Source organism: Myotis yumanensis, unplaced genomic scaffold (genome assembly GCF_028538775.1).
Source record: "Myotis yumanensis isolate MYYU_CA2020_CCGP unplaced genomic scaffold, mMyoYum1.0.hap1 SCAF_1, whole genome shotgun sequence".
NCBI classification, from domain to species: Eukaryota; Metazoa; Chordata; class Mammalia; order Chiroptera; family Vespertilionidae; genus Myotis; species Myotis yumanensis.
This window is the reverse complement of record NW_027223752.1, coordinates 238718930-238739531: the sequence shown is the minus strand read 5'-3', so window position 1 is coordinate 238739531 and position 20602 is coordinate 238718930. Positions and strand designations below refer to the sequence as shown.

The 20602-nt window shown below is 55.1% G+C and overlaps 1 protein-coding gene across 4 annotated transcripts in view; it reads left to right on the top strand.

The window, feature by feature from the left end:
* RGS12 (regulator of G protein signaling 12) overlaps positions 1-20602 on the top strand; it is a 67688-nt gene that overhangs the window by 2705 nt on the left and 44381 nt on the right. For 3 of the 4 annotated variants that reach the window (XM_070400001.1, XM_070400010.1, XM_070400018.1), the window contains exons 2-3: positions 7601-9570; positions 12050-12166. In XM_070400001.1, the coding sequence (XP_070256102.1) occupies positions 7693-9570; positions 12050-12166 (1995 nt within the window). In that variant the 5' untranslated portion in view covers positions 7601-7692. The remainder of the gene's footprint in view (positions 1-7600; positions 9571-12049; positions 12167-20602) is intronic. The other variant, XM_070400037.1, reaches the window with a different exon arrangement.

Genomic DNA, 20602 nt, shown 5'->3' with positions numbered 1-20602 from the left:
CCTTCAGATAGTGGGTCTTTATATGTTGTACCTGCTGGGAACTTGATTGAGCAGGGAAGGAGAGTGCATGCGGCTTTTCCCTGCACTGATAGCCTGTGACTAGTAGTCTGTTGAGTAGCAGTCTCATCTGGAGAACCGAGTAATGGGGGAGCGAGCCACTCGAGCCTAACAGAGAGCTTTTCCCTAACAAACCCGTGCGTGGAGCCCTGCGCTGGCTCTCCCTGCGTTAGCCTGAGCAGGTGCCTGGTTCGCGTGTGCAGTTTGCTGAGCCTGCGGCAGTAGCGGCTGTGGTTCTTCCCTGTCTTCCTCTGATGTGAGCCACTTAGGGGTAAGGACTGGGGTTCTTTGACCTCCCAGAGGCGGCTGCTCTCTGGGCCCACTGCGCGTTTACCCGGCCTCGGGCTCCGGCTGAGGGCTGAGGCCACGGTGCAGATTTTGCCTTTCGGTACCACGTTCTTTATCTCATCTGGTACCTGATTTGACCACGGGCAAACTACTCTCTGTGCCACGGTCTCTGACTATAAAATAGGTTAATAGCAAGGCTGCGGCAAGGATATGTCAGCCTCCTTGGTCCAGTTCAACACCAACAGGAATCCCCAATTTGGGGTGCAGTGAGGAAGGAAACTTTATTTAGTGCAAAACAGCCCAACTGTGGTCCCACAGCTGTGGAAACACACGGCTGTGAGGCAGCCCTGCCAGGCCCCGTCCCAGCTAGCTCTGCCCACTGCGCTTCTCGCTGCTCTGCCCTGCGCCCGTCTGCTCTGCCTGCTGTCTGCTCCTCCCTCCAGTGAAGCCAAGGAAAGGCAGCCTTTGGTGGGAAGGGAGAGTGGGCTCCCAGGGCCAGAGGGAAGCTGACTTCTAGACCCTGATAGGTCTGTCCTCATGCAAATGAGGGATCCAAATCCTCACAGTTCGATTGGTCCAAAAGGCACTGTGCTGATTGATGGGTGAAGAAGCTGTGGGGATATAGTTGTGTGCTTCTCTTGGATGGGGAAAGCCTCAGTCCTATTGGGTGAAATAGGATTCCCAGAACTCCTGGCTCAGCCCGTAGTTCAGTGCAGAGGCGGGTAGCTCAGTGCAGCTTTTTTTTTTAAATTTAAGCCCAGCTAAGCCACCAGGACCCCTTCTTAACTAGGCATCTTCTTTCTCAGCGTCCACAGATAATCTGTGTAAAATGGTGGGGAAGTAGTCTGACACGCAGGACGTTCTCAGCACCTGTTAGCGATGGTGCGAATCAGGTCATGTCTAGGCTTGTAGTGTCGTTGCTGTGGCTCGGTTTGTGCCCAGGAGGGCAGCTCAGGCCTTCCTGTAGCACATCTGTATCAAGCCCTACTACGTGCCAGGCTGTGACTCCTCCTGAGTGCAGGCCAGAGGAGCTGAGGGGGCACTTGGGCAGAGTGCGGTGCCCAGATGTCCACCAGAGCCCTCATTTCCTGGAGTCCAGCCCAGGACGGCTCTGTGGAGTTAAGCATTTAGCAGCCAGTCAGGGCCTCACTGCGAGGGTTGGGCAGTGGGGTCCCAGGAGAAGGAGGGCTCCCTGGGCCTACCCCTTGTATTCCTTTCCTGCAGCTGTTGTAACAAAGTACCACAAAGTGGGTGGCTTCAAGCCGCAGAAATTCATTCACTCCCAGTTCTGAGGCCAGAAGTCTACGGTGTGGCAGGGCTGTGCTCCTCCCGGAGGCGCTGGGAGGATCCCTCCTGCCCCCCGCAGCTCCCGGTGGTGCCAGCAGTCCTGGGCTCGGGGCCCCATCACTCCAGTCTCCGTCCTGTCTTCACAGGGCCTCTCCCTGTGTCTGATCTCCCCTCTTATGAGGCCACTTGTGATTACGTGTAGGGTCCACCTGACTGGTGGGTGAGGAAGCTGTGGGGATCTAGCTGTGTGCTTCTCGTGGATGGGGATAATTCAGGGTTATCGCCCCAACTCAAAGCCTCTGATTCCAGCTGCAAAGATCCTTTTTCCAAATAAGGCCACATTTCCAGGTTCTGGGGATTAGGACCTTGCGTCTTTAGGGCTACCGTGCAGCCCATTATCCACCCTGCCTGGACCTGGGAGGTGAGGAGCCAGGAGGGGTCAGGAGGGGAATAGGGCCGCCTGCCCACATGACTTCCTCTGCCATTCCTCCCCCCTTGCATCTAAAAGTGGTCTGCCGCCCTAGCCGGTTTGGCTCAGTCGGCCTGCGGATTGAAGGATCCCAGGTTCGATTCCAGCCAAGGGCACATGCCCGGGTTGCAGGCTCGATCCCCGGTAGGGAGTGTGCAGGAGGCAGCCAATCAATGATTCTCTCTCATCATTGATGTTTCTATCTCTCTCTCCCTCTCCCTTCCTCTCTGAAATCAATAAAAAAATATATTAAAAAAAGCCCAAACCGGTTTGGCTCAGTGGATAGAGCGTCGGCCTGCAGACTGAAGGGTCCCGGGTTCGGTTCCGGTCAAGGGCATGTACTTGGGTTGCGGGCACATCCCCGGTGGGAGCTGTGCAGGAGGCAGCTGATCGATATTTCTCTCTCATCGATGTTTCTAACTCTATTTCTCTCCCTTCCTCTCTGTAAAAAAATCAATAAAAAAAAAAATATATAAAATATATATATATAGCCCTGACCGGTTTGGCTCAGTGGATAGAGCGTCGGCCTGTGGACTGAAGGGTCCCGGGTTCGATTCCGGTCAAGGGCATGTACCGTGGTTGTGGGCACATCCCCAGTGGGGGCTGTGCAGGAGGCGGCTGATCGATGTTTCTCTCTCATCGATGTTTCTAACTCTCTATCCCTCTCCCTTCCTTTCTGTAAGGAATCAATAAAATATATATAAATATATATATATATATATATATATATACATATATTAAAAAAAATAGTTTTAAACGTGGTCTGCCCCCAGCACCCTGTGTGCGGACTGGGCTCGCAGCTTCTCCCTCACATGCCTGCAAAGCGGCGCCTGGGACCTTGTGCACGTGCAGGTTGCCTTGTCTTCCTGCGAATGACGGAGACACGCGAGCAGAACGATTCCCTGTGGCCCTGGTGAAAACACAGACCAGGCCTGGCCAGCAGTCGCTGCTTTTCCATGGATCGCGGAGGGCAAGACGGCATTTGCATGTGGGGGGTCACATAGGAGGCCTGTCCTTCCTGGTCATTCGTTTGGGGCTGAGGCCGGGTGATGGTCACACTGTGCAGGTGGGCACAGGCCCTGGCCCCACCGTCAGCTCTGCCCTGGGAAGTGGCTGGGAGGGGTAGTGGGGGTGCAGGTGACGTCCTGGTGGCATCATGGAAGCCAGGCTCCAGCAAGGAGGAGCCCAGGGCCGCTGGGTCAGGCCGGGCAAGACGGGCTGCCTCGTCTGTCCCTGCACAGATTGGCCAGATACAACATGCTGTGCAGTGTTTGGGACGTACTTACACTAAATGTGATTCGTCTTATGTCTGAAATTCACATTTAGGTGTCCTGTATTGTGACTCACTAAATCCAGCAACTCTTTATAGGCTCACTTTGCCCCGGTTTAAAAACCACAAACAGAAATATTAAGTAGAGATAAAAAGGGAAGGAGAAATTGACACGGTTTAACCTTCAATATTTCAAGATTATTGAACAAGAATTTGTTTCTGGAATTAAAAATAGCCCCGTAGTCCCATTGGCTGTAGATCCTGAAAGGAAGTTGCTCGGCTGGTCTTGTTTACTTTTCCCGAAACTCGGTCACCGCCAGGCTGGTGCCAGAGCTCTTGGGCGGAAGCGGCCCACTGGCTGGGGTAGGTCAGCCCTGCTCTTTGAGCCCCTTGGGCTCAGTCCTGGTTGGGGGGCTGGGGGAGCCAGATGGGGCTCCTGGCCCTGCCTGAGCTGCTGATTGTGGTCTTCCGCACATAGGATTCCTACCGTGCACGGCCTTGGCCTTGTGCAGCGCAGCCTCTGGCAGGTGGAGCCCAGCTGCTAGTCCTCCCAGCTTCTCATGACTGCCCAGCGCCACTTCCCTGCTCAAGACACACGGCTTCCCCTCAAACCTGTCCCTTGTCCTGACGCCTGCGTGTGTCCCCACAGCCTGCGTGTGTCCTCAGTGCACCAAAGGCTGAGTGTGTGCCGCTGCCATGGTGCCCACCGCTCTGCCTCAGAAGGCTGCGGAGGCTGCGCAGTGATGCCCTGGGCTGGCGATGGACAGCAGGCACAGCCCGATCGTGGGGCCCGCTCTGCAGGGCAGTTGGGGGCGGGTGAGGGTTGGAGGAGTTAGTGGGGCCTCAGGTGGGAGACGGGATCTGAGCTGAGCCAAGGGGCAGCAGGAAGGGGGTATGTTCAGGGAAGAGTAACTTCTCAAATGGAGTCAGGGCTGTGGGCCTTCCTGTGTGGACATATCGACCTGCTGAGCGGTCTTGTCCCCGGGGGCAGGGCCATCTCTAGTCACCTGTTCGTAACTGTCTGCCTGGGGCTGCTGCGGAAGCCCCTCGATAGTCATTGAATGGACACACGAACGAATGAAGAGCGGGCGGGAAAGCCCTGGGAAAATCCTGGGGCTGTGAGGATGGACCTGCCTGAGGTGATGGTGAGCTTTGGGTAGGGGCCTGGTGAGGGCGGCCTTGGAAGGCAGGCTGGGGGTAAGGCTGGGTCCCTCGAGAAGCATCATGGGTGTGAGCAGGGTTAGGAAGATGAGCCAGAGGGAGGTGGGGGCGGGTGTAGGTGGGCAAGGTGGCACCAGAGAAGAGGCTGAGTGCTGGACCGCTGGCCTGCACGGGAGGTCGGGTGCCTGGGAGCCCCTGCCAGCTCTCCCCCTCGCCCTGGCTCCTTCCCCCTCTCTGCTGCGTCCGCCACCACCACCGCATGTCTGCTCCTGGCCTTCTGCTGAGCTGCTTTCCTCCTCTGAGACCTGAAGCCCCCGTGTGCAGAAGGCATTGCAGTGTGATGTGAATAAAAGTTCCTTCCGAATGCTCCGACCTCAGTGCCTTTGTTAAGCCCCACACGCTAGGGAGCGATGGCAAGTGACAGGAGAGCCCCGGGCCAGACAGTGACAGGGAGACAGTTTTCCCAGACGTGGATGCCTTTCTGTCCTCTGAGGCTGAGGTGTCTGCCGTCCTCAGTGCCTGGCGTGACCCAGCCAGTATGCTCTAGCACAGTGTCCTCGCCGTCTGAGAGCGTATGTGCACACTTGTTCCTCTTCATTCGTAATCCTGTGGATCTTACTTGAGATAACCACGTTACAGAGGGTTAGAATCAATATGCAGTACAGGTGCCCCTTGGACAACGCGGGTCTGAGCTGTGCAGGTCCACTTATACGTGGGGTTTTCAATAAATATGTAGTCAGCCCTCAGTATCCCCAAGTTTCGCACTTGGAGTCAGCCAACCGCAGATTGAAAACAGTATTTTTGATCCGTGGTTGGGCATCCTCTGATGTGAAGGGCCGACTGTGCGTAGTTTCATGCAACATTGTGTGAGGGACTAGCACATCCTTGGATTTGGGTGTCTGCGGGGGTTCTGGAACCCATTTCTCACAGATACCAAGGGACTGGAGTTAAGTTTGGGGGGAGTCAAAAGTTATATGTGGGTTTCCAGTGTCGCTAACCCCCACACTGTTCAAGGGTCAACTATCTATATAAAAGCCTAAGCAACTGGATGACCGGCCAGTAGCTATGATGCGCACTGACCACCAGGGGGCAGATGCTCAACACAGGAGCTGCCCCTGGTGGTCAGTGCGCTCCCACAGCCAACCTCCAAGAGGGCCCCAATCGGCCCGATCACTGGCCAGGCCGAGGAACCCCACCTGTGCACGAATCCGTGCACCGGGCCTCTAGTATGTTAATATTTTTGAACCAGTAAAATGGACCTTTGTAATTTAAAGTAGTATAATATTCTGCTAAATCTAGATTTTCTTCTCCACACATTAAAAAAGGGAAAAGTTCTGAGTTAGAGATGCTACTTGGTGTGAGGCCTTCTGTAGCGGAGACACCAGGAACCAGCGATAAAATATTCAAGCAGCTGCTCAGGGATCCTGTTCCCGGCCCTTCTCCTTCTGCCCGGAGGCCTTGGGCGCTCCCCCGCTTCGGGGCCGCCTCCTCTTCTGGCAGCCTGAGTGGGAGGGGGGAGGATGTGTTCAAGGGTAGTGTTTAAAACTTTACGTGGGGCATATGACACTAGCGTAACTGTGTTTCTTCAACTTTATATTGTTTTTGGAATTCCATTTCATTGTAACATTATTAACTGCATGCAAATTTCTGATGTGTTCAAAGAAATGAAATGTCCTTAAATTTGCCGTCTTGAATTTCTCCTCTCCCTTACTGCTTTCCCCTCGTTCCTGATGATTTATCTCTGCTGTGTTTCCCAGTTCCAAGAGCTGCTTTTCTGTTTGTAAAGTCTGGTTTGGCTGCTTGGCAGTGAACTAAGTGGGAAGGCGGGCCGTGCTCCTGGAGACCGGAACCGAGGCGCCTGCCGCACGCCCCTGTAGCTTGGCCTTTGGTTTCTTGGGGCTTGAAGTGGTAAAACCTCCAGAATTGAATTAAATGCAAACAAACATGTAAAAACTTGCATAATAACAAAATGCTGAATGGGAGCATTTTGAACAGAGCATACTCCTCTGCTCAGTCTATTGTAAGTTACTCAGCGACCGTGCATACTAATAATGTTGGTGGCTGCCCACCCACTGCCTAAACTTACAGTAATGCGCACATTTGGGGGTGAAGCTACCAAGGACTTGAGATGGACTCTGAGACCGGGTGAATCATTTTTGCCAGCAGAAGTACTTCAAGGAGGTCAGTTCCCCCACGGCATGTGCTTGTGCTAACAGTAAACCTGAGGCGGCGGGGTGGTGAAGAGCCACCGGAGCAGCCCTGTGTGAACCCAGCCCCGCACGGCCGCGCTGGCTCCCTGTCCGCCATGACATTCAGCTGTGAGGTCATGGCCGAGTCGCAGGCAGTGCGTTAGCCGGGGTTTCTGTCCCAGGGCATACTTGGGCTGCCTGTTCGCGCTGAGCTCCTGGCTCTTTTCGGAGGTTTCCTCGGGTGTGTCGGTCGCCTCTGTGGTGTGGACTGCGGCGTTTGAGACGGATGTTTTCCCCACAAGCTACCGCGTTCGCATAAATTAATTGGGGGGGGAGGACTATGAGACATCAGCAGATGCCTTCCGGGGGAAACCTTCCTAGTGAGTGATCACGCCCTAGTGATCACGCACGGGTGGACCTGGGCTGCCTCAGGAGTGAGACCCCGAGTCTGTAGCCAGCGCCGCGTTTCAGTCCGACTCTGCCCTGGGTTCGAATGCCCCTCAGACACATCGGTCTGCAGGGGAGCCCCTGGCGGTGGCTGGGCTTCGGGCCACACCGTGAGTGTGAGGGTCTCCAGGTCCCTTCTCTTCTATCTGGATCGGGGGGTGGAACAGCGCCAGGAAGTGGGTCCTGCAGAGTCCCGAGGGCAGCCTCGCAGGAGGGGTCGGTATTGAGGGGGACCCGTCCTGGGAAGCAGTTCCCACTTTGGAAGGAAATTCTTAGCCTGAGATTTGCTCTCTCCTCCACTGACATTTGCTTGGTAACTGGAGACTCTTTGGTGACGGGTTTTGCTATGAGATACCTTTCCAAGTTCAGGTGATGCCAGGAAGCAGTGAGGCCTGGGCTCTTTAACGCTGAGCTGTTGTTTTTCTTCCTCAGGGCAGCATTTCTAGAAAACTATGGCAGCAGCAAGCGTTCTCTGAACTGTGGGGCCCCCGGGGAACTATGCTCCTGGCCTGGGAGGCGCTGAGATGTACAGAGCAGGGGACACAGTCGAGCGCCCGCCACCGGGGACGGCACCCCCTCGCCTGAGGAGTGTGGAGGTCGCCAGAGGGAGAGCAGGCTACGGGTTCACCCTTTCCGGCCAGGCGCCCTGCGTGCTCAGCTGTGTCATGAGAGGGAGCCCCGCAGATTTTGTGGGCCTCCGCGCTGGAGACCAGATACTCGCTGTCAATGAAATCAACGTGAAGAAAGCGTCGCATGAGGACGTGGTTAAACTCATCGGGAAATGCTCCGGGGTCCTGCACATGGTGGTGGGCGAAGGCCTCGGTCACCTGGAGTCTTGCTCCAGCGACGAGGAGGTGGGCTTCTATGACGGGAAGGGCTGGCGGAAGCCCAGACTCGATTCCAAAGCGCTGGGCATCAACAGAGCCGAGAGAGTCGTGGAGGACATGCAGTCGGGGGGGATTTTCAGCATGATCTTCGAAAACCCTCGTCTGCATGCGAGCAGCTCAGAGCCCTCGAAACTGAAGCACAGGTCACTCTCGGAGTCGGCGGCTGCGAGATTCGACCCGGGGCAGGAAAGTGTAGGCGGCCCGCAGCCCGGCCTACTTCCCAAGGAGATCGCACACGTTATCAACGACGACTCGGTTTTCAGTGTTGGACTAGAGAATCAGGACGAGTTTGGGTTAGATGCAAGTATTTTAAACGTCGCCATGGTCGTCGGCTATTTGGGTTCCATTGAACTTCCTTCCACGAGCTGCAGCCTGGAGGCCGACAGCTTCCAGGCCATTCGCGGCTGCCTGCGGCGCCTGCGGGCCGAGCAGAAGATCCACTCCCTGGTGACCATGAAGATCATGCACGATGGTGTGCAGCTGTGCACCGACAAGGCCGCCGTGCTGGCCGAGTACCCCGCTGAGAAGCTGGCCTTCAGCGCCGTGTGCCCCGACGACCGCCGGTTCTTCGGGCTTGTGACCATGCAGAGCAGCGACGACGGCAGCCTGGCGCGGGAGGGCGAGGGCGTCTTGCGGACTTCCTGCCACGTGTTCATGGTGGACCCAGACTTGTTCAATCACAAGATCCACCAAGGCATCGCCCGGCGGTTCGGGTTTGAGTGCACAGCCGACCCTGACACCAATGGCTGCCTGGAATTCCCGGCGTCCTCCCTGCCGGTCCTCCAGTTCATCTCTGTGCTGTACCGGGACATGGGCGAGCTGATCGAGGGTGTGCGCGCCCGGGCCTTCGCGGACGGGGACGCCGATGCCCACCAGAACACCAGCACCAGCAGCAACAGCGACAGTGGCATTGGGAATTTCAACCAGGAGGAGAGAAACAGCCGGGTGCTTGTGGTCGACCTGGGCGCCAGTTCCAGCAGACACGGCCCCAGCAGCAGCACCTGGGAGGGGGCAGGGGGGAGGGGCTCCCAGCCTTGGGCCACCCCCTGGAATGGGGCCTTTTGCCACGATCCTGAGGCAGGGCCCCCATTTGAAGCTGCTCCACAGCCTGACAGGGGCTGGGACTTTAGTAAGCATTTGGGGCCCACTTCTCACGTGGAGGTCCCCCCGACCCCCTTGCGGAGTTCGGTCCCACCTTCCAAGAGAGGCGCTGTGGGCCCTGGCGGTGGGTTCAGCCAGCGGTGGCTTCCGGTTCACGTCCTGCAGGAGTGGCAGTGCGGACACGCCAGTGACCAGGAGTCTTACACGGACTCCACTGACGGGTGGTCCAGCGTCAACTGTGGCACGCTGCCCCCTCCCATGAACAAGATCCCCGCTGACCGCTACCGGCTGGAGGGCAGCCTGGCGCAGCCCCTGCTGAGCACCCAGAAGAGGGACTGGTCCAGGAAGGCGTTTGGGATGCAGAACATTTTTGGTCCCCATCGAAACGCTAGGAAGACTAAGGAAGACAAAAAGGTAAGCCTGCGGGGGTTGGTTTAGTGAACGTGAACTTGACTGGATGACTTAGTCAGTGGCTGGTGAAATGACAGCACACCAGCTGCCCAGTCCCCACCGCTTCCCCTAGCTGTGGCCTCTGTTGGCTGCCACCGGTGTCTGCTGTGATTGTGTGCTGAGGCTCCGTCTCGCCTGGAGCCCTCCCTTGAGTGGTCTCATCCCCAGAGGGCCCTTGCTCTGGGTGGACAGGCGGGGATGGAAGGGATGGTGACTCCTCACAGCCCAGGTGAGGGTCTCCCCTCCTTCCTCCCCGTTCCTACTGCTGGTGCCTGCAGGTCCTGTCAGTGTGCCTCTGAAGTCCATTGGGTTTCTGGCCGCGTGGGGAGGCAATACACCCTGTTGTTGTTGTTAATCCTCACCTGAGGGCATTTTTTCCATTGATTTTTTTTTAGAGTGGACGGGAGGGATGGTTGGGGGGCGGGGGGGAGAGAGAACATCCACGAGAGAGAGACATCTTTGAGTGAGGATTAAAAAAACGTAGCGAGAGGGACGGTATTGGCTGGTGTTGCCGCCCTGTCACAGACGAACGGGACGCTTGTGATGGAATCATTATGGCTCGTGTTGGGAGATAAGCCTCGAGTTCCCCAGCTCATGCCAGGCCTCCTTTGGGACCTGGTGGGGGTTCTGTGAGCTCCTCAGGCTGGTGCCTTCCTTTTCATTTTACTGACCCGCGTATTAACAACTTGCCCGTCGGTGGCCAATGAGTGCTGAGACTCCGGACCTGGGGCTCCGCGGGGCCTCCTCCTGTACTTCCCTTTGTAATGACAACGGTGACACACAATTGTAGTCATGAACTGTGTTTTATTGGGACCCTTCTGTAATCTCTTGAAATTCATTGGTTGCTTTTTACTTTGCTAAATGGGTTCCCCTGCGTTATTAGCTCAGGGTCACCCTGCACGGCCTCCTCAGTTGGAGTGCAGAAGCTTCCAGAGTGGCGAGGAGGGGCCCCTGTGTCCCTCCTGGCCTGAGCTGGCGGAGGTGGGTCAGGATGAGCAGGGGATGGGCCGGAAAGGGGAGAAGGACGTGCTGTCCGTGAGCAGAGGGGAGGCCTTGGGAAAGGGACGGAGCCAGATGCCAGAGGCCTGCATGTTGTCGTGTGGTTGAGTCCTGTCACTGCTCCGTGGTGGCGGTGGCTTCCGTGCCTCCCTTTGCACAGCAGTGACTGGCACAGGGAACCGAGAGTGAGGCACGGTCACTGAGGCAGGCAGGTGGCTGCGGGAGCCGAGTGGTCCAGCGAGGCCTGGCGTTGGAAGCCTTGCTGAGTCCCAGTGGCACAGCTGACCACAGGCTCAGCTCTCAGGCAGGCCAGGAGGGCTCGCATTCAACGTGAGAATCTTGTTGTTTTTCTAGCACAATGACAGGAAGTTTTAAAATAGATTGTAAACATATCTGGAGACTATGCCCGGCTTTGATCGTGACCCTGTGCAAACAACGCCCACGGGCGACATTGCACCACTGCCCGAGTCACAAGGAAGGGAGGACACAGTAGCAGCCTCTGCTGAGAGCCCCGATCTGTAGGATGACGCTCCGGTAGAGGGCGCTCCAAGGTCTGAGCTGCCCTGGGCTGGAGCACTGGGCATGGGTTCCTTTGACAGTGTGTGCTGCCCTCTCTCCGGGGCTCAGTGCGGGGGGGGGGGGGGGGGGGGGGGGGGGGGGGGCTGCCGCCAAGGCTGCTCCAGGCTCCAGAGGAACAGAGGGAAGTAGCTGCCCCGCCCTCCGGGCATCCTCACTCTCTGGGAGACATTCCCAGCCTCCTGGGGGCCTGGCCCGGCCCAGATGGTCCCTCTCCCTCCCCAGGGCCTCAATTTTCCACGCTCCCCTGCCTGCCCTGAGGGCACTTAGGGTTTCGAGTCCCCAGGAAATCAGATATTTTCAGCTGCGCTGCTTTTATGTGAAATATGTGGTGACTTATTTGCTGGAACCACGATCACATTCAGAGAAGTGTCTAGCATAATAACAGTGAATTAATTCTAGTAATTTCCCGGAGAAAGAACAAGATGTTTCACTGGCCGGTTATTTCCGGCACCTGAGTCGGGTTGGGCTTCAGCCAGCTGAATGTGGGATTCTTTAGTTTCCCAGACGCTCATGAAATTAAGTCACAGCGCGGCCTTGTGACACCAGCCTTTGTTAATAACCATTATTCTCCACACTGCGCTCCCACGTGCTGTTCATCTGCTCTGGGGTTCAGATCCTGGTGACGGGAGGCTGAGGCGGTCGTTCTCTGGGCGCATAGTTGTCAGGGGCAGAGCGAGCCCCTGGAGACGGGGCGGCCTTGGCTGTGGCTCTGCGTTTTCATTGAGGTGATGTCTGCAGATCATGACATTTCCCCGGGGGCACAGTCTGGTTTCCTGGGCCCTCTCTTCTCTGCAAGGTGGTGCCTCAGGCAAAGCTAAGCACCTCTCCCCTGGAGGTAACTCACTTTACCTTTTCTTGTGTTTAGGGCTCAAAATTTGGGCGGGGACTTGGTCTCGCTCAGACTTCTCAGCGCACCTCTGCGCGGAGATCGTTCGGAAGATCCAAGAGATTTAGTGTCACTCGCTCCCTTGATGACCTAGAGGTAAGCGTTTCAGTTTCTCTTATTCTTTAGGTTTTTAGAAATGAAAAGCTTACTGATACATCTGAATCTCTTTTGAATTCCACCCGGATCCTACTCCGCTCCCCTCCCGGGGTAACCACTTCTTCTAATGCCCATCGGTCACCTTTCTGCCCAGCACGTGTGCCCAGGCCGGCGTAGTGTGTCCGTGCTGTAGCCACGTGCCTGGTGCTGGCTCAGCACTTCGTACAGAACCTGTTCAGCCTCACAAGTCTGTGAGGAAGGACGGGCCCAGCATCACCCCGTAAAGGTGCGATGCTGAGGCACAGATACAGAGAATACCTTTTGGTGTGGTTCTTCCCTTTTATCCATTTTTCTTAAAAAGTGAATGGGCTTTATTATTAGAGCAGTTTTAGGTTTGCAGGCCAGTTAAGCAGAAAGCACGGGGAGCTCTGTGCTCCCAGCTGGCCGTGTGCTAACACCCTGCATCTGTGTGCTGCGTTTGTCACAGGGGGTGAGGCAACATGGTGCCTTATTTTTTTTAAATATGTTTTTATTGATTTCAGAGAGAGGCAGGGAGAGGGAGAGATAGAAACATCAATGATGAGAATCACTGATTGGCTGCCTCCTGCACACCCCCACTGGGGATCGAGCCCACAACCCAGGCATGTTTCCTGACTGGGAATTGAACCGTGATTTCCTGGTTCATAGGTCAACGCTCAACTGGTGAGCCACACCCGATCAAGCTGTTTTTAATACTTAAAAATCAGTCAGTGTAATTTACCACATTCACAAAGTAGAAAAATCACATATCATCCCAACAGACCCAGGAAAGGCCATTGGCAAAATTCAGTATCCATTCATGGCTACAGAACTCCCACAAAAGTTAAAATAGGAATTAAAGGGACTTCCCTTAATCTGATAAGGGTATAGAATCCCCTAGTACAGGGATCATACTTAAGCTTTCCCTTTGAGATTGGGAACAAGCAACATTGCTGGTGCCATTTCTGTTTTGATTTTCATTGTATGTCTTTGTCACTGTACTATGAAAGTCAAACAATAGAAACTAAAAGGCTTGGAAAGAAAAATTTAATGTTATTCTCACAAGATACGATTGTAACAGAAAATCTATAAGAATCTATAAGTTATTAAAATCAATAAATGAGTTTAGCAAGGTTGCTGGATCTACGGTCAATATACAAAGATTAGTTTTGGATACAGTTAGAAAATGACCTACAGATTCAGTGCACTTTTTAAAAAAATATATTTTTTAAATTGATTTTAGAGAGGAAGGGAGAGAGGGAAAGAGAGATAGAAACATCAGTGATGAGAGAGAATCATTGATTGGCTGCCTCTTGTGCGCTTCCTCCTGGGGATCGAGCCCACAACCCAGGCATGTGCCCTTGATCAGAATTGAACCAGGGACCCTTCAGTCCACAGGTTGATGCTCTAGCCACTGAGCAAAACCGGTTAGGGCTAGCCAAGATATTCTTGAAGTAAAATACAATAGGAGAACTTCCTCTATCAGCTATCAAAATGATGAAGTGTAAGAGCAATTTAAGACTGTCAGTGTTGGCTCAGGACACACAGACAGACGTGGCGTAGAAGACAGCACCTGGGCGGTGTATCCAGAGCAGGGTGAGTTTGGTTTTTTTAGTGGCGCTGGGAAAAGTGGAGAAAAAACAAAGAAAGAAAGAAACTGGATTCCCACGTCATACAGACAGGATGGACCCAGCTGTGCAGGTCTGACTGAGGGTCACAGACACAGCTCCATGGAGGCGGGGCAAAGACTCTGCCCCAGACACAGAGCACTGACCATCAAGGCAGAGATCGCCCACTGGGACTCCGGAAGCTCGGGGACTGCAGCATCCAGACGCCCGTACTGAAGGCCCATTGGTCCTGAGCGCGCCTCCGGGAGCAGAGTGGCCAGGGAGTCTAACAGGCATTGGATGAAAGGTGATTCCCAATAGCAAAGCCGCAGATGAAGAGGTTTCCAACCACATTAGTCACCAGGGAGGCGCAAGTTACAGCCACAGTGAGGCTTGTACACAGGAGTGGCCCCAGTGAGCAGAGACAGATGGTGTCACGTGTTGGTGTGGCCACGAAGCAGCCTACACTCTGATAACACGCCGGTAGAGGGCGCCCCCTGGGGGCGTGTTTGAAGATAAAGTGCCCTGAGCCTCGGCAGTTCCGCTGCACCCAAAATGTCCATCCTGAGTTCCAGGCGCCGTGCACGAGGCCTCACAGCTGTGGTGAGACTCCTGCGCCAGAGCAGCCCAACTGCCCAGCCGCAGGGAGGACCCCAGGGATGCTCTGTGGCTGCCTGGACACATGTCACAGAGAGGGCAGACACACCCAGTGCGTCTGTAGGACTCCATTCATAGGAGCTAAAAACAGACCAGACTAAGCCATGGCTTTTGGTTGTGTGTTCAGCGTAGAACTATTAAGAGAAACTAGGGCCTGGCCAGGGTGGCTCAGTGGTTGAGCATTGACCTATGAACCAGGAGGTCATGGTTCGATTCCCAGTGAGGGCACATGCCTGGGTTGCAGGCTCAATCCCCAGTAGGGGGCATGCAGGAGGCAGCTGATTAATGATTCTCTCTCATTAATGTTTCTCTCCCTCTCCCTTCCTCTCTGGAAAAAAAAACATATATATATATATATATATATATATATATATATATATATCTCCTATATAATAAAAACCTAATATGCTAAGTGTCCAGTCATCCGGTCAGCCATTCAACCAATCAAAGTGTAATATGCTAATGATATGCTAAGGCTGCTCAACTGCTCACTATGACATGCACTGACTAACCAGGGGGCAGACGCTCCGACTGGTAGGTTAGCTTGCTGCTGGGATCCGGCCGATTGGGACTGAGTGAGACAGGCCGGACATGCCCTGGAGCCCTCCCGTGGTCCCTCCCTGGCTGGCCAACCTCCCGCATCCCTCCCCAGCCCCGATCATGCACCGGTGAGGTCCCTCGGCCTGGCCTGCACACTCTCGAAATCTGGGACCCCTCAAGGGATGTCAGAGAGCTGGTTTTGGACCAGTTCCGCAGGCCAGGTCAAGGGACCCCACTGGTGCATGAATTCATGCACTGGGCCTCTAGTGTGTTGTGTGTGTGTGTGTGTGTATATTTATTTATTTATTTATTTATTTATTTTTTGTGTGTGTTCAGATTCACATTTTTTTTTTATTATATTTTATTGATTTTTTACAGAGAGGAAGGGAGAGAGATAGAGAGTTAGAAACATCGATGAGAGAGAAACATCGATCAGCTGCCTCCTGCACATCTCCTACTGGGGATGTGCCCGCAACCCAGGTACATGCCCTTGACCGGAATCGAACCTGGGACCCTTCAGTCCGCAGGCCGACGCTCTATCCACTGAGCCAAACCGGTTTTGGCTATTTTTTTTTTTTTAAGAAAAAAACTAGAACATCACTGTGCTTTCGTTATGACCTGGGTGAGGCTACGCAGGCTTCACTTTGGGATAAATCCCAGAAGTATGTATTTCCAATCGGTGCTCTTTTCTGAATTTGCTGTGAAAATGATTGGCATGGGATATGTCTCTCCCAGGCCTGCTGAGATAGTTGCTGGAGTCAGCAGCGCTGGCCGCTAGGGTTAGGGTTTTACAGATGAGCCTGAGAGAGGAAGATGGAACCAAAGGACGAGGGTGTGTGTGTGGAGGGAGTGTGAAGGGAGAGGACAGGAGCTAGTGACAGATTGTGGGAAAGGGACTCCTGAGCAGGAGGTGGAGGTGGAGAATGAGACCCGTGCTGTGGGAATGGCAGAAGGAACGTCTGGAAGAAGACCTGGTATCTGACCCGAAGGGCCTGCAGGGACCGTAGGCAGAGTGGGGGACGGGTGCGGAGATGGGCTGTGCAGCTAGGGACAGCGGGAGTGAGAGGGCAGCATGCAGGAGCCAGGCCCACACCTGCTGGAGAGGCCGGCACTCCCTGGGGTCCCAGACTCCTCTTGGTCTCATTGTCACATTCCGTCTGCCGGCAGCCTTGGGGTGGACAGGAACTCAGGAGTCCGCCGTGTCCGTCACACTTGGTTCAAAGGCTGTAACTTTGTGGGGATCGCTGAGCCCCGGGAGGCCCCCATTCTCCGCTGTCACCCTCAGACACTGGCATCTGCCGCCCCCTGGGGTCTCCGTGGCTCATGACTTCCATGTACTGTGGGGAGGAGCACAGTGTCCTCACTCCCTGAGGGCAGCTCCCCCCTCCCAGGGCCCCGTGCCAGGGGGGTCACCAGGCCGTGCACTGATGGGCCACACGAGGCTAATGGCCCTGCCTGTGTCCATGACCTGCCCCGTCACTGGACACACTGTGACCCCTGGGCCGCAGGAACTATCACTGTTTCTGCTTTACTGAGTGGGAAACTGAGGCAAGGTGCCAGTGCCAGGGGATAGGAATTGTCCGAGCCCATGGAGCCCTTCCCCCGGCGGGCTGGCTTAGAGCCTCGCTCCTGCACCCTCACCTCTGGAGCTGCCTCTCCCAGGACACTGAGCTCTGGCAGCCTGGGCTGCACATCTGTCCCCCAGGAGCTGTGGCACGTCCTGCTCTAGGGAGTTGCTCTCCAGGTGAGAGCTGTGGCCGACAGGTGCTCAACAGGGAGGTGTCAGGCAGGCAACTTCGTGACTTTGTCAGCGGTGGGGGGCGGTGGGTTGCAAGGCCAGGTATGGGGGAGAGATGGGCGCCCTCGCATGCCATGGTCCGGTGGCTACTCTGAGGAGGGGCTGTCCACGCCGAGCCCTCGATGCTAAGAGGGGGCCGGCCACCTGAAGGTCTGGGGACAGGGCACAGCCAACGTGGACAGAGGGGGCGGTCCGGCTGACCTCGCGTTTTCTTAGTATGCGGAGCCTGCGGGAGCCCAGTGAGAGCGCCACCTGCCTGCCTGAGTTCCGCCTGCTCTGGGCACCCCTCCGGGAGGGCCAGCGTTTGTTTGGAAGCCCCTCGGGCAGCATGGAGGCTGGCAGGGGCTGAGACTCCCCAGGGGGCAGTGCAGGCACTGGGGCCAGGCAGCCACCTTCCCAAGCGACGCTCTCATGTTTCCAGACAGGAGGGGCCGCCACGCTTTGGGCCAAAGAGTGGGGTGGCACGTGGTCAGGCCCTTCGCACATCTTTGCTGTTTTCACTCGGAAGGCAGAGCTAAGTGGTCATGTATCGCCCGCAAAGCCAGGGTGCCCTGTGAGGCCAGTGGCCTGCTTGCTCCCAGCCCTGCTCTAGGCTGTTCTCTAGACTGTGGGTGGGGTCCTCCAGCCCCTCCCCATCGCCCGAGACTCCACCCTTTTCCTGACCACTGCTGACCAGTGTCAGGCCCCCCGTCCTGCTGCCCTGGACTCCCTGGCTGGTTAGCTGTGGCCCGGTCCCAGCCCAGCACACTGGCGCTCCCCATCCCTTATCACAGCCCCTGACGGCTCCTCCTGCCGCTCACAGCGCCCCCAGCCCCTCCATCTGCATCACCGTCTAGGGCAGTGATGGCGAACCTTTTGAGCTCGGCGTGTCAGCATTTTGAAAAACCCTAACTTAACTCTGGTGCCGTGTCACATATAGAAACTTTTTGATATTTGCAACCATAGTAAAACAAAGACTTATATTTTTGATATTTATTTTATATATTTAAATGCCATTTAACAAAGAAAAATCAACCAAAAAAATGAGTTCGAGTGTCACCTCTGACACGCGTGTCATAGGTTCATCATCACTGGTCTAGAGCAGTGGTTCTCAACCTTGGCTGCACATTAGAATCATCTGGGAATCTTTTTAAAATCCTGATTTCTGGTCCTCGTCCTCCGGAAATTCTGTTTCTTTGTTACTAATGTTGGGGCCCCACCCCATAAAAAGAAACAGAATTTCCGGAGGACGAGGACCAGAAATCAGGATTTTAAAAAGATTCCTAGGTGATTCTAATGTGCAGCCAAGGTTGAGAACCACTGGTCTAGAGCAAGCATGTCACACTAGTGGCCCGCGGACCCCATGTGGCCCACAATGAATATTTTTGCAGCCCACCAGTATAACGGTACGTAAGAAACGTTTTAATAAGAATTTCATAACTTGACTTTTATAATATCCTGTTATACATAATTATTAATAATGAACTACAACATTCGCTAATGACTGGTTACTATAATCATCTTGCCTTCGTTTCCCTTACGCGCCTTACGTGCAGGTGCACCATTTCTCTCCACTAATACCAGCAGCGAATATTCTAGCAGCGATCGCTATGTCATTGGTCTTGGACTGACTTGTTTGGTGTGCACAACAGGAAATATTTTGCTTTCGGAGAACAAGAAAAATAGGTTTATTTGCGTGATGCTTATTAACTTGTGTAGTTATTCAGTGTCTGGTAAGTTAATGTTCAAGAAAAAAATATTAATTTTTATTAAAATGGTCTATTATTTTATGTTAACGATGACTCATTTATTTCAGCCCTTTATATTCAGCATGTCTCTACTGAAATAAACCTACGTTTCTATGAAAATTGAAGCTTTTGTTTTTTTGTGGCCACATCCACTTACACCTTGTTTATTTGGCCCGTGGTAGCCTTGGAGTTTGACATGCTTGGTCTGAGTATTTGCTGGAGGAAGCACACACCCCCGCCCCCTCTATTTCTGGGCGCCCAGGTGTTGATGGCAGGAACTGGCAGTGCGTCTTGGACAGCAGGGGGCGCCCCTGTCCAGACTTCTCTGTTTGGAGAGGGGAGCGGGGAGGCGGGCGGCCCTGAGGCTGCCTCCTCTGTGGCCAGGCTCTGTGCGTCTGTTTGGACGGCCCCGGGCTTGCTGTCAGAGGCTGTCGTCCGCCCGAGGCAGGCGGACCTGCACGAGACCCAGACTCAGAGGCCGCCATTGCCTTCTTTGGTGGCTTTGCCTTCTCAGCCCCTTGGCCGGTTGCTGCGCTCCTCCCAGTGCTGGCTCAGCTCCGGGACGCACTGTAGTCATGGAGTTCACGTGATCCAGGGTGCAGTGTACACAGACACTTCAAAATGAGCGTTTTTTATTTTAAAAAATCTTAAGTTTGCTGTTTTTATCTCTGGGAGAAATTAACTCTGAAGTTTTTGCTTGGTTCAGTCCTTCATGTACTCATCTAGCCTTTAGGGCGTTTACATAGGAAATGATCTTAATTCTCTTTAAAACCCTGTTCACTTGAGATGCATTCTAGGACAGTGGTCGCCAACCAGCGGTCCACTGGTGGTCTGTGAGGTCCGGAAGGTTGGTGACCGCTGTGCTAGGATGTCTCGGTGAGTGGTCCTTAACACCCGCTACGTGCCAGGTGCTGGTTCTGCTCAAGGGACAGCAGGGAACAGACGATAGCAGCCCTGTCGTCCTCAGGCTGGCCCCGCCCATCACCAGCACTGAGCAGGTGGGTGGCCAGGGGTGCCCCCCCCCACCCCAAGGGTGGGCGCTGGACAGGGCACCGCCGAGCTGAGGGCGAGCATTGGGCGCTGGGAAGGAAGGGGCAGCTAGATTATAGGCCGTGGGGTCCACACCAGCGCGGGGACTGGGTCAGGAGACAGCAAAAGGTCAAACACCTTACCTGAGCCCAGGGATGGGGCGGAGGTGGGTGGTGCCGCCTCCTCCTCCTACACCTCCTCCTCCTCCACCTCCTCCTCCTCTACCTCCTCCTTCTCCTCCACCTCCTCCTCCTTCTACCTTCTCCTCCTCTATCTCTACCTCCTCCTCCTCCACCTCCTCCTCCTCTACCTCCTCCTTCTCCTCCACCTCCTCCTCCTTCTACCTTCTCCTCCTCTAACTCTACCTCCTCCTCCTCCTCCTCCTCCTCCTCCTCCTCCTCCTTCTCTTCCTCTTCCTCCCTCCTACTTTTCCATCACCACTACCACCTCCTCCTCCTTCTCTTTCTACTCCCCCGATCCTTGCCGCCCCCAGCATGTCCTGGGCACCAGGCTGGGCAGTTTCTGTGCTCAGTGGTGGTGGTCAGGTGATGACGAGGCCTCTGACCCTCCCCTGCCCCTCTCTTTCATACCTTTTCTGTGCTGTGTGCCAGTCTCTGGAGCAAAGCTGTCTGAGGAAGCTGGAGCCGATGCTGTTTCTGTCTGTAATGTCCTCCCAGGCAGGTATACGTTTCTGCGATAGACAGAGCTGTGTCGCGAGTGCCCACTGGGAGCTCGGGTCCTCCAGGAAGAGCGAAAGGCAGGGCGGGCTCAGCGCCCTCCCAGCAGGTGGCCTGGCCCCAAGCTGGAGGGCCCTCATCCCAGCAGGTGTCCATGTGGGCGCTGTGTTTGCAACCCCGGACACTCCCTGAGGTCTGCCCTTCTGCCCTTCCAGGAGCCCATCCAGTGAGGCCCCGACGTCCCTGCCATCACATGGATGGTGTGGCGGCACTTAGGGTGAGCCCAGGACCCTCCAGGGAGTCCCAGGGACACCAGGTTCTAGAACTAGTCTCTGCTTCCTCCTTTTCTAAACCAGGACCTGTCATGGTTCCCTCACTCTCAG